Source organism: Chiloscyllium plagiosum, unplaced genomic scaffold (genome assembly GCF_037043375.1).
Source record: "Chiloscyllium plagiosum isolate Xiang-an unplaced genomic scaffold, Cpla_swu_hap1 HiC_scaffold_7, whole genome shotgun sequence".
NCBI classification, from domain to species: Eukaryota; Metazoa; Chordata; class Chondrichthyes; order Orectolobiformes; family Hemiscylliidae; genus Chiloscyllium; species Chiloscyllium plagiosum.
Genome location: NW_028270145.1, coordinates 91,600,908 through 91,614,233, shown reverse-complemented (window position 1 = coordinate 91,614,233; position 13,326 = coordinate 91,600,908). Strand labels below are relative to the sequence as shown.

Here is a 13,326-nt window from a genome sequence, read left to right as displayed (position 1 = left end):
CATAGGCTGGGACCACAAGCAATGAATTATCAAAACTTTGCAGACATAGCAGCACAAAATGTTAGATTTCTATACCAAATGGTTGGTGCAGTTGGGATATAATTGGTCAAGTGAAATTTGTTTGGTTAATAGCAATGGTCTATGCCTAAACCTTGCAAATTGATATCTGTTCTTCAACTGAAGCTGTGGACAGTCAACATCAAACCAAACCAGAAATTGCTGAAAATGGTCAGCAGATCTGGCAGCATCTGTGGAGAGAAACCCGTTAACATTTTCGGGACCTGTGACCCTTCAGAACTGACGGTAGCTAGGAAAATGTCTGTTTTTATACAGAAGATGGGGGAGGGATCTGGAGTAAGTGTTAAGTGGCAGTATAATCCAAAGAGAGAAGAACAGCCTGACCGACAAGAGCAGATAGCGATAGTTATTTTTGGGAACTGTTAGTGGCTAACAACAGGTTGTGTGTAATAGCAGACCATGCGATAATAAGGTCTGGGGTATGGGCATGGGAGAAAGTCCCTCAAGCCTGAAAATTGTTGAACTTTATATTTATTCCAGAAGTCTGTCGAGTTCCCAAGCAGAAAACTGGCTGCTGTTCTCCCAGTTTATGCTGAGCTTTGGAGCCCTGCAGCAATCCTGGGATAGATATTGGCCAGGGAACAAGGTGGCGTGTTGAAGTGTCAGGAACTGGAAGCACATTGTGAAATGAGTTAAACTGCCTGAAATAATTCCTGGGTCAACCTTCAAGCTAGTGGAAATGTGGAGACTGGTGTCGGCCATTCGACTCCTTGAGTCTGTTCTTGTACTCAGTAGGAAAATGGCTGACCCCTATCCTCACTCTATCTGTTTTGGTTCCATATTCATCAATAGCTGTGGCTAGCAAAAATATGTTGGTCTCAGCACTTTATCGATTCCTTTTATGTGGGGGAGAATGCCACATACCTACCATATTTTGTGTGCAGAAGGGTTTCCTGACAGCAGGAGTTCTGAGGAAGGGTCACTTGAACCTGCGATGCTGCCAGGCCTGCTGAGTTTTGACAGCAATTTTGGTTTCTGTTTCCTGACAGTCCTGAGTAGCCTGTCTTTTGATTTTTAAGTTTATATCCTATTGTCCTCGACAGAGGGAAAGTTTCTCTCCATCTACCCTAACAATTCATTTCAAAATTCTGTAAACCTTTAATCAAATAACCTCTTAACTTATTGAATGCAAGTTTTCAAAATATAAAACAGTACAGGCCCTTTGGCCCTTGATGTTTTGCTGACCTTTTATCCTACTCTCACACCAAACTAACTTATTTACCCTTTGTTGTACTATCATCCATGAGTGATCCAAGAGCTGCTTAAATGTACATAATGTATCTGACTCTGCTGACACTGACAGTGCATTCCACGAACCCGCCACTCTGTGTAAATAACTGACCTCTAACATCTCCCCTGAACCTTCCTCCAATCACCTTTTAAAATTATGACCCCTCCTGATAGTTGTTTCTGCTCTGGGAAAATGTCTCTGACTCTTCACTCTATCTATGCTCTCATCATCTTGTACACCTCTATCAAATCACCTGTCATCCTTCCTCACTCCAATGAGAAAAGCCCTAACTCTCTCAACCTTTTTTCATAAGACATGCCCTCCAGTCCAGGAGGCATCCTGGTAAATCTCCTCTGTATCCTCTCAAAAGCTTCCTCATCTTTCCTATAATGAGGTGAGCAGAACTGACACATTATTCCAAGTGTGATCTAACCAGGGCTCTATAGAGCTGCAGCATAACCTCGCAGCTCTTAAACTTAGTCTCCCTGCTAATGAAAGCCAACACACCATATACCTTGACAACCCGATCAACTTGGGTGGCAATGTTGAGGAGTCGAAAGACATGAAACCCAAGATCCTGTGTTCGTCCACACTGCCAAGAATCCTGCCTTTAACCCTGTATTCTGTATTCAAATTTGACCTTTCAAAGTGAATCACTTCCCACTTTTCCAGATTGAGCTCCATCTGCCACTTATCAGCACAGTTCTGCATCCTGTCAATGTCCTGTTGCAACCCACAAAAGCCCTCCACACTATCCACTACTCCAACAACATCAGCAAACATATTGACCCACCCTCCACTTGCTCATCCAAGTCACTAATAAAAAAAATCACAAACAACAGAGGTCCCACAACAGATCCCTGCAGAACACCACTGGTAAACAAGCTCTAGTCTGAGTACTGTCTATCTGCTATCAACTTCTGTATTCTATGGGCCAGCCAATTCTGTATCCAGATAGCCAGATTTGCCTGTAGCTCCTTCCTCCTAACTTTCTGAATGAACCTACCATGGGGACCCTTTTCAAACGCCTTGCTGAAATCCATGTACACCACATCCACTGGTCTACTTTCATGAAAGAATTCAATAAGGTTTGCAAGGCATGACCTGCCCCACATAAAGCCCTGCTGACTGTCTCTAATCAAACTATGCTTTTCCAAGTAATCATAAATCCTGTGTCTCAGAATCCTCTCCAATAATTTGCCCACCACTGACATAAGACTGACCTGTAATTCCCAGAATTATCCCTATTCACTTTCTGAACAGGGGAATAACATTTGCCTCCAATCATCTGGCACTATGCAGTGGACAGAGATGAAGCAAAAATTATTGCCAAAGGCACAGCAATCGCTTCCCTTGCTTCCTGTACTGACCTTGGTTATATCCTATTTGGCCCAGGGAACTTATCTATCCTTATGTTTTTCAAAATTCTCAACACATCCTCTTCCTAAATGTCAACCTGTTCAAGCATACTTTCCTTTTTCACGCTATCCTTACAAGGGAGAAGATCCCTCTCAATAGTGAATACTGAAGCGAAGTATTCATTTAAGGACCTCCCCAACCACCACCTACTCCAGTCAGGCACAAGTTCCCTGCACCATCCCTGATCGGCCCTACCCTCACTTTAGCCATCCTCTTGTTCATTACCTAAGTGTAGAATGTCTTGGTTTTTCTTAATACTACCTGCTAAAACTTTTTCATGCCCCCTTCCAGCTCTCCCAAGTCCATTCTTCAGTTCCTTCCTGGCCACGTTTGTAACCCCGTCTAATTCTTGCCTCCTCAGCCTTGAGTAATCTTTCTTCCTTTTGACTAGAAGTTCTAGATCCATTGTCACCCAAGGATCCTTCACCCTTCTATCTGTTCCTTGCCTCTGGGCCAAACCTGTCCCTTATTAGAAAGTTTTCCTGAAATAACTTCCACACTTCTGCCATGCATTTTCCTGAGAACATCTGTTCCCAAATTAGGTGCCCAGTTCCTGCTTAATAGTATTATAATTCACTCCCCAAATTAAATACTTTGCCAGACTGTGTGATGCTATCCCTCTCCACAAGTATAGTAAAAGTCATGGAGTTGTGATCACTATCGTGGAAATGTTCTCCCACAGAGAGATCTGACAACTGGTCTGGTTCATTGCCAAGCACCAAATTAAGTATGGCCTCCCCTCCAGTTGGCCTAGCTACATATTGAGTCAAGAATCCTTTATGGATACACTTGACAAAACTGCTTCATCCAAACTCTTTACACCAAGGAGGATCCAGTCAGTGTTAGGGAAGCTGAAGTCACCCATGATGACAATCCTGATACATTTGCACCTTTTCAAAATCTGCTCCCCAATCTGCTCTTCGGTGTCTCTGTTGCTACTGGGGAGGGAGCTGTGGAAAACTCCCGATTTTAAAGTGACTGCTCCTTTCTTGTTTCTGACTTCCACCCATACTGACTCAGTAAACAAGCCCTCCTTGACGACCTCCCTTTTTGTAGCTGTGATACTATCCCTGATTAGCAATGCTACTCCCCCACGTCTTACCCCACCCACCATTCCTTTGGAACCGTCCATACCTGGAACATCCAACAAACATTCCTGCCCCTGTGATATCTGTCTCTGTAATGGCCATAACATCATAATTCCAAGTACTGATCCATGCTCTTAAGTTCATCACCTATATTCCTGATACTACTTGCATTAAAATAGACACCGTTCAACCTGTCAGACTGACTGCAAATTTGTCCGATCAGCTGCCTATCCCTGATCTCAAACTGTCTGTATGCTGTATCTGGCTGTACACTAGCTACTCCATCCTCTGTGCAGCTCCAGTTCCCACACCTCTGCCAAACAAGTTTAAAACCTCCCGTGCAGGATATTGATACCACTCCAGTTCAGGCACAACCTGTCCTTGTACAGGTCCCACCTTCCCTAGAAGGTATCTAATGATCCACTTATCTGAAACCCTACCTCCTGCACCAGCCCTGCAGCCATGTGTTCATCTGCACTCACTCTGTTCCTAGCCTCACTAGCCCATGGCACTGGTTGCAATCCTAAGATTATAACTCTGCTTTTTTTTTAGTTCTAAGTTAACTCCCATATTTCCTTTTCAAATCCTCATCCGTTTTCCTAGCTATGTCATTGGTACCGATGTGTACCAGGACTTCTGGCTGCTCACCTTCCCTCTTGCACCCAGGAGGCAACATACCATCCGGGACCACAGAATCTGCTGTCTAAGTTTACGTAATGTCGTCTCCCAATTTTTAATTGTTGGAGCCTTTGTAATCTGCTGGCAAATCTTTGCCACACTCTCTTTGCAAAGCTAGTAAATCTCCTCTAAGATATGACGACGACAACTAGTCTCAACATTTCAGATTAGGTCTAATCGGGCTTTTTATGTTATACCTATACACTTATATTCCAGGTCTCCAACCTTTAAAAAGAAACATTAAATATTGAGTAATAAAAACTCCTCTTTACCTTGACATCCAGACCCTATACACATCCATCCACCATGATAAAGGCCTCCAAGTCTTCCGTTTCTTCCTCTCCTGCCGACCCAATCAGTCCACTTCCACTGACTTTCATTTGATTGGTTGAACTGGTGCTCACCCTCAATTTCTTCTTCAAGTCCTACCACTTCCTTCCTACCAAAGGGGTAGTCATGGGTACCGCATGGGCCCCAGCTATGTCTGCTTCTTTTGCTACATGGAGTAGTCCATCTTCTACAGCTACACTGGCACCAGTCTGCACTTTTTCATCGGCTGCATGGACGATAGTATTGGTGCCACCTCGTGCTCCCATGAGGTTGAACAGTTCATCAACTTCATGAACATGTTCCACCCTGACCTTAAGTTCACCTGGAACATCTCGAACACCTCCCTCCCCTTCCTGAACCCCTCCATCTCCATTTCCTGCTACCAACTCAACACTGATATCTACTTCAAAACCACTGACTCTCACACTACCTGGACTACACCAGCTCCCACTATCCCTTACACTACCCCTTACTCCCAATTCCTCTGCCTCTGCCGCATCTGCTCCCAGGACCAATTCCACTGCAGAACATCCTAGATAGCCCCCTGGGATGTAATTTCCCCTCCAACGTGGTCACTAGTGCCCTCCAGCGCATCTCCTCCCCTTCCTGCATCTCTGCCCTTGAACCCCACCCCTCCAAACATAATGAGATCAGAAACCCCTTGTCCTCACCTTCCACCCCACCAATCTCTGGATACAATGGATCAACCTCTGCCATTTTGGCCACCTATCATCAGACTCCACCACCAGAGATATGTTTCCTTCCCCACCCATTTTTTCCACTTTCCACAGAGACCATTCCCTCTGTGACTCCCTCGTTAGGTCCATGCCCACCACCAACCCACCTTCCACTTCCAGCACCTTCCCTTACCACCACAAGGTGTAAAACCTGTGCCCACACCCCATCCCCTCCATCAGAGGCCCCAAAGGATCCTTCCATATCCAGCAGAGGTTTTCCTGCACCTCCAAACACCACCTCATCTGCTGTGTCCATTATACTCTGTGGTGTCCTTGCCATTGGGGAGACTGTCAACTTGCAGAACGTTTCAGTGAAGATCTCAGGCACATGCACTAAACAACCCCACTGCCCTGTAACTGATCACTTCAACCTCCCCCTCCCACTCCGCCAAGAACATGCAAGTCCTGGGCCGCCTCCACTGTCAAATCCTAGCCACCCGACGACTGGAGGAAGAATACCCCATCTTCCACATTGAGACTCTCCAACCACATGGAATCAATGTCAATTTCACCCAGTTTCTTTGTCACCCCTCCCCCACTTTATCCCAGATCCAGCCATCCAACTCTTGAACTTTCTTACCTGTCCATATTGTCACACACTTTATCCACTTATCTCATTCCTTGCTGCCCCACTCCCTCCCATTTATCTCTCAATCCCCTTGGGCCTGTTCCACATTCCTGATGAAGAGCATATGCTTGAAACATCGAGTCTCGTGCTCTTCAGATGCAGCCTGACTGGCTGTGCTTTTCCAGCATCTGCTGTCCTTCTCCTCGTAAAAACTGAAATACCTAGCAAAACATTTTCTTTTAACATTGAATTATGCAAAGTACACGAATGTTTCTGACTTATTTTTAAAATCAAAATTAGTTTTGAACTAATTTTGAAAACTAGGATTCATGTGGGCTTGTCGACTTGCTATTGGTATCTGTAATAAGTGAGAGAGGCCTGGATTTTCTTGCAGTCGTGGCAAATCTGTAAAGTCTCTAAAGTGGCAGGCAGGCACTGGAAGTCCAGCCTCCATTTCCAAAATTCTTTCTCTCCCAGAAGAGTAGAAGGGGTCAGGGTGGGGGGGGGAGGTGGGGGGTGAGTGGTGAAGCTTGACTCATGGGAGGGAAACCTAAGTTTAGAATGGTCATTTGAACTCCATGCTGAGTTCAGTTAGACCCCATTTTCACTGCAACAAGTCCTTTTTTCCTGGAGTACAGAAGTTACAAATATTTTTATAATAGCTAGAAATACTTTGAAAATGTATCTTGATAGTTGTACTGACCTCTGAACTTAAATCCCCAACCCTTTTTTTTTTTCAAACAAAAGTGAATGTAGCTGCATGTGTCAGTGAGGTTTAAAAAGAAACTCAAGTTACATAAAGTCCCAGCTCTTTTATTGAGTCTTTAAACATCAGATTCAATATTTGCAATAGTTAAAATGGCAATAACAGTCATATTCTTAGTAATACATGGCTGCCTTCCACAATCTCGAATTATACAAGTGAATTCTATGTTCACAGTTTGGTGGAAAGCTGAAAAAAAAATTAGCCAGGGTTGTGTGGGCTTATGAATACAACTGGTCTTTTCATTAGGCATTAGATACGTAATGTGTAAAAGTTTTGACTTTTTTCATGACTAAGCAGTTTTTAATGTACATAACGTTGCATTCTATTTCAACATGGCTACTGTTGTCTATCCATTGTGAACACTGGTTGAATTGGCATGGAGGATGAAATGATGGGTTTGTCAAAATGAATTGGCATTAGGTTGCATGGGGTACAAGGTTGGCATGGATGGGAAATGTTCTAAGGAATGAGGCTAAATTATGAGAAAACAATTGGTACAATGTCCCAGAAGGCTGACACAGAACTTTTGCACTTCTTTTTTGATCTGCCTCTGACTCCCAGGAATGACGATCCTGCCATTTGGGGAAGTTTCTTCCAGCACATTGGGGTGAGCTAGGAAATTACCCAGCTCAGGAACAAAGTTTTGGGGCTAGGTGTTTTCTTGTTTACATGTTGAAACGCTTACCTGTTAATGCTCAACTCTTGCATCAATTGCCATTCAATTCTCTGTTTTTCTGTTTGTCTTAGCTTAGTTTTAGGCTTGTTCTGATTTTTCTTCATGCTGTTTTCTCTACCTTTTTTTAATTTGGTATAGCTAACCTTGTAAATAAATGCTGAGATATTTGCAATAAATCATTTATGAATTACAGGATTAGTTGCATTGAAGTTGAACAGTATTAAATGGTAACTGAACCTGAAGGAAAATGTGTGGCAAAATTTCTTTTAAATTGAGAAATTCCCAGCACTTTTTTTTTTGTTTTTGGAATTTTGTTTCTATTCTTGTATCCTGGTCTCCCAAATTTCTCCCAATTCTTTTTCAGTCAACAGTGCCTTTTAGCCAGAAACTTTAAACTCCCAGAATTCTTGCTCCCCCATTACTTGATGTTAACAAGTATGTATCTTCCTGTTGTTTACGGATTTCGTTACCTTCCATCAACCACAATCAATTTCCATGTATCATCAGAAGTGCTATGAAGTAGCTTTTGCTTAGCATTGACTACTCACTGAAACTTGCTTTGTATTTTGCCAAAGCTGCTCTGCTCCTCCACCTTTTTTTTAAGTCTTAATTCAAATATGGACAAAAGAGCTGTATTCCATACAGGAGATAAGACTGACTTCAAGGTTGCATTTGACAGACTATGACATCAAGCATTTCTAGCAAAACTGGAGTCAGTGGGAATGAGGAAGTAGGAAGAAGTATGTGCCATGTACAAGATTTCTGCCACAGCAGAAATGATCGATTAGATGGTCATGGGTTTCAAAGGTAGCATCTAGAAGTTCAAGGGCAATAAATGCAAATACTACTATCTGTAAAGTCCCGTTTAAGCCATGCAGCATCTCAACTTGGAAGTGTATTGCTGTTGCTTAGATTTTGCTGGGTCAAATTCTGGAACACCCTCCAAAAAGGTATTGTGTGTCTACCGACATGAAATGGAGTGCAGTGGTTCAAAAAGGCAGCTCACTATGGATGGGCAATAAAAGTTTGCCCAACCAGTAATGCCCACATCCCATCAATAAATATTTAACGAGCCTTAAGAGTAACTGTGCCAAAACCTAAGAAAGCATATCTAGATAGTAACAAAGTCCTCTCATTACCATTTAGCACATCAAGGATGTTGACCATTTCTCCTCTTGAGGAAACTACATTCTGGGAAGAGAAATGTAGAATTTAACATTCACACAGGAATCAGCAAAGTAGCATCAGTCAGCTCCGCACAGTCTGGGCATCCAATACAATGATCACATTCCTGAAGCTGGTCTCTACATATTTATAATCTTGCCAACAATCACATGACAATGTGAAAGAGAACAGCGATGGTGACATGTAAGTTTGACATCTTTTATTGCTGTTGCTTATGTAAGATCCTGGATATCACCTTTGAAAGACAGCCCCGCAGGTAAGGAAGTACTGCAGAAGACTGATTTAAGGACCTGCAAGCACAGGTTACCATCTCCGTGACAGCAAAATAAATTGTGATGAAGTTTAAGGTCAGTGGACAGCAAGACTGTATGTGGGACCAGAGGAAGTAAATCTAAGTCAGTCAGTGTAACAATGAGGGGATGTGAATTTAAAACTTTATATTTTCCAATGAATGTCAGTGTTATTTTTTGTAATGGAATTATTTAACTAAAAGAAAAAATGATTTTTGCTTTTCAGGAAAGATGAAATTCATATAAGTTTTTGGTATCAACAGTATAATCTTATTTCTCATTGGATTAACAGGCTCACATGATATTGAGAGCACGGTTCTGCCACCACTTTCCTGGGAAACCATTTGGACTAGAAGCTCAGTATAAGTAAGTGATACTCCTTTGAATTATCAGCATTGCATGGTGTCTTGCTACATTTTTTTAAACCAAAAAATATGTTCATGCATGTGGGCATCACTGGTCATATTTACTACCCATCCTCCTTGCCCTTATGAAGATAGTTGAATCATGACCTTTAAACCACATCTGTAAACATGTGGCATAGATACATCTGTAATGCTGTTAGGTAGTTCCAGATTCCTGTTGTCATGATCTTAAAGGAATTGCAATATATGCCCACAGGGATCTGTGGACATATACTTCCCTTACCTATTATAAACAACTGAAGAACCATGTTGCCATTGGCCCAGAAATATTTTCTGACAACTGCACAATTGAGCAAAGTTTTACATTAATCTCCGTGCCAGTGTGATGCCCATTATGTAAGCCATATCTCATAAAAAATGGTTGATCTAATCTGGCAGTATGCTCATTTGATTGTTGATAATAGCCCAAGTACAGATTGTATATGATTAGATTAGATTCCCTAGAGTGTGGAAACAGGCCCTTCAGCCCAACCAGTCCACACTGATCCTCAGAGTAACCCACCCAGGCCCATTTCCCTCTGACTAATGCGCCTAACGCTATGGGCAATTTAAGATGGCCAATTCACCTGACTTGTACGTCTTTGGATTGTGGGAGGAAACCCACACAGACACTGGGAGAATGTGCAAACTCCACACATACAGTTGACCGAGGCTGGAATCGAACCTGGGACCCTGGTGCTGTGAGTGAGCAGTGCTAACCACTGTGCCACCCACCACCGTGTCGCACGGCTCAGGTTCGCAAAATGCAAAGAAAAGCCTCCATTGTTTAGAGAGAGTGTGTGCACAGAAAATGTTAGCATTTATTCATGATGCCATTGACCTGCAATGTTAACTGTTCACTCACTCTTGAGAGGCAACGCCTTCCTAACTCCAAGATCAATTCCCTGCAAACAAAGGAAATATGTTCAAACTTCCAACTTTGAGGTAGCTTTAAACTTGGAGCATATAATTCCCCTTTGTTTTGTCAGTGATAATCCCTCAGTTATGCAGAATTGTTTTGTCAGCCATTAGCATCCTATCTCCTGTAATATAAACTGTTGTGATGTTTTGATGGTTATTCTTGTCTTTTACCTGATGAGTGCAAGGGGTGAAGCTTTAGCAAATACCTCTTCTTCAGAAGTATTCAATTTCTCTGCTAACAAGTGACTTTTTTTAATGTATATCTCAAGAGCTCCAGCAGTCCCCACCTGTGCTGGGGGCAGAGTCCATGTGAACAGTGTAGGAAAGAAAGTAGAGAGTTTTACATTAAATAGTTAGGGGCAGGGGATCAAATGTGCAAAATACAGTACATTGGAAAGTATGGACAAAGTAAGAAAGGAAAATAGTCATATGGGGAATGTGACCAGAGAATGACATATATGGGCTGAGATTTTTAAAGGCAGCACCAATCAAGATTAGATGTCATAAAGATAACAAAAGACAAAACTGGAGTCTTTTATTTGAATGTATATAGAACCCATTATGAAACAAACAAACTGATCGCCAATATTATTTTTGATGGCCATTATAGAGATTATGATTTCAGGGTAGTGAGTACATCCTGAGTATTTAGGGAATATGCCATTCAAGTATAATGGGAAGCTATCTAAATGTGGATGTTAGTGTTGTTAATCAAGAATGGAATTTGTACGATGTTATGAAATTGTAGGTGTACTGTACCTATAAGAGCGTGACAGCTGGCAAGGACTTAACAAGCAGTGTGCTGAGAAAATTAAAAATGTAACATTTGGTTGTGAAACAAATAGCTGAGCTGTTGCTATGGTACACAACAAAGTTTAATTTGGCCAAGTGGTTTAAATTATGCCCTAAGATACCAAAATCCAATCTAATTTGAATTTTACTGTTTTGATGATGACAACCAATGAAACTATCCAATGATTTGAAGTATAAATTGGGCATTTTGAACGGTTAGCCAGAGCAGCAAAGAACACCAGCAAACACAGACTGCCCACAGAATCACTCTGAAAGATGCCTGTTCATATGAAATCTGTGCAGCAGAAGACTGAAGAAAAGATCAAGAAAAATCTACAGAGGAAGATTAAATAGCTGGCTGGTTTTGAAATTTTAAATATTTATAAAACATAATCTGGGATGGTTTATCAGATCAGTATAATGTTGCAGAGTGGAGATAGGTAGATTGATCAGACAAAAGAGACTTAAAATGTTGATAATTTTTAATTTTCTTTTCTTGGATTTAAAGAATAAGTTGTTTGTTTTTAAATAGTGAGACTTGGACAGTTCTTTGTCACTCATACTTTTACAGATTGAGGTGAGCTTTTCTGTGGGTAAAAACAAGGACTTGCAGATGCTAGAAATCAGAGTCTAGATTAGAGTGGTGCTGGAAAAGTACAGCAGGTCAGGCAGCATCAGCGGAGCAGGAAAATTGACATTTCGGGCAAAAGCCCTTCATCAGGAATCCTACCCCCCATGAGCTTTTCTGTGTCTGGTCTAAATTAGCAGAAGGGTTTATCTCGTGTCGTCACACAATGTTTAGAGATGAACTTTTCATGAGATTAGGATGTAGAATAGGTTTGGGTGGGGTTGCAGGGACCAAATTATATTAGACTTTTTAAAAGTAAGTGGAATGTCTGTGTTTGTTTGTTTATATTCTGACCAATGACAGAAAATGACTAAAACCTTAAGAGAAAGAAAGTAAGAGTATGAGAAGGAACAAGCTTAATATACAAACTGAAACCAGAGTTTCTACAGATACTGAAAAAGGGAAAAAAATTAAAGGGAGTGGGGATTGAATAGTAGATAATAAGGAAATCACAGGTGAAGTGAATAAATTTTGCTTCTGTCTTCACAAAGCAGATACAAAAACATTTTAGTGTTAGCTGTAAATCTGGAGTGGAATGAAGATGAGCTCGGCAAAATTAACGATCTTGAGGCAAGTGTACACAGTAAATTGGAGATGGATATGCAGTCCAGGTCCGGATGAATTTCATCCTCTGGTTTTGGATTCCTAAACGTGTTGTAATATGTGTTGGCATTCATTTTTCAAAATTTTCTGGATTTGGGTAAGATTCCACTCGACTAGAAAGTAGCAAATAATCCCTAATATATTCAAGGAAAGAAGGAGGCACAAAACAGGAAATAGCCAACTAGGTTGTGGTCTATGTGGGAAGGTGTTAGAATTGATCATTAAAAAAATTATAGCTGACTATTTACAAAAACTTTGGCAAATTGAGAAGAGTTGTCATTGTTTTGTCATGTTTAGAAATTGTTTAATCAATTTATCATATAAATTTTGAATGATTAACATGTACTGTGTCTACAGGCTCTCCTTTATCTGTTCTATGCTTGGCTTTACAGAGAGATTTGATAGGAGTCCTGCAGATGTCTGTGCTGGACTCAACATTTTGCAGTTTTCATCAAAGACTTGAATAAGGGGAGTAAAGGCATGTTAATTAAATTCACAGGCGACACCAAAATAGATATGAAAGTACAATGTGCAGTACATTGCAGATGGGTATAAATCGGTTGAAAGAGTGAGCATATGTCTGGCAGATGGAGTACAATCTGGGAAATGTCAAGTTGTTCACTTTGGCAGGAAGAACATGAAACTGGTTTATTTTTTAAACTGAGGACAACTACAGAATTTCAAGGTGTAGAGGGATTCAGACATTCTGCTGCATGAGTCTCCATGTTAGTATTGCAGGTACAGTACACAATCAAGAAGGCTAAGACGTTAACCTTCAATATCAAACAAACTAAACATAAAATTTAAGGATGTTCTGCTAAACTTGGGGCATTGGTAACACCACATTTCAAAATACTAGATGCAGTTTTGATCTCCTTTGAAAAAGCAAATGTATTGAAGGTAGTTTAGAAATGGTTTACTTGATTTGACTC

The 13,326-nt window shown here is 41.3% G+C and overlaps 1 protein-coding gene across 4 annotated transcripts in view; it reads left to right on the top strand.

The window, feature by feature from the left end:
- Positions 1 to 13,326, top strand: part of orc4 (origin recognition complex, subunit 4) — a 66,070-nt gene that overhangs the window by 11,974 nt on the left and 40,770 nt on the right. For all 4 annotated transcript variants that reach the window (XM_043694129.2, XM_043694127.2, XM_087989239.1 and 1 more), the window contains exon 4: positions 9,339 to 9,412. In XM_043694129.2, coding sequence (XP_043550064.2) covers positions 9,339 to 9,412 — 74 coding nt within the window. The remainder of the gene's footprint in view (positions 1 to 9,338; positions 9,413 to 13,326) is intronic.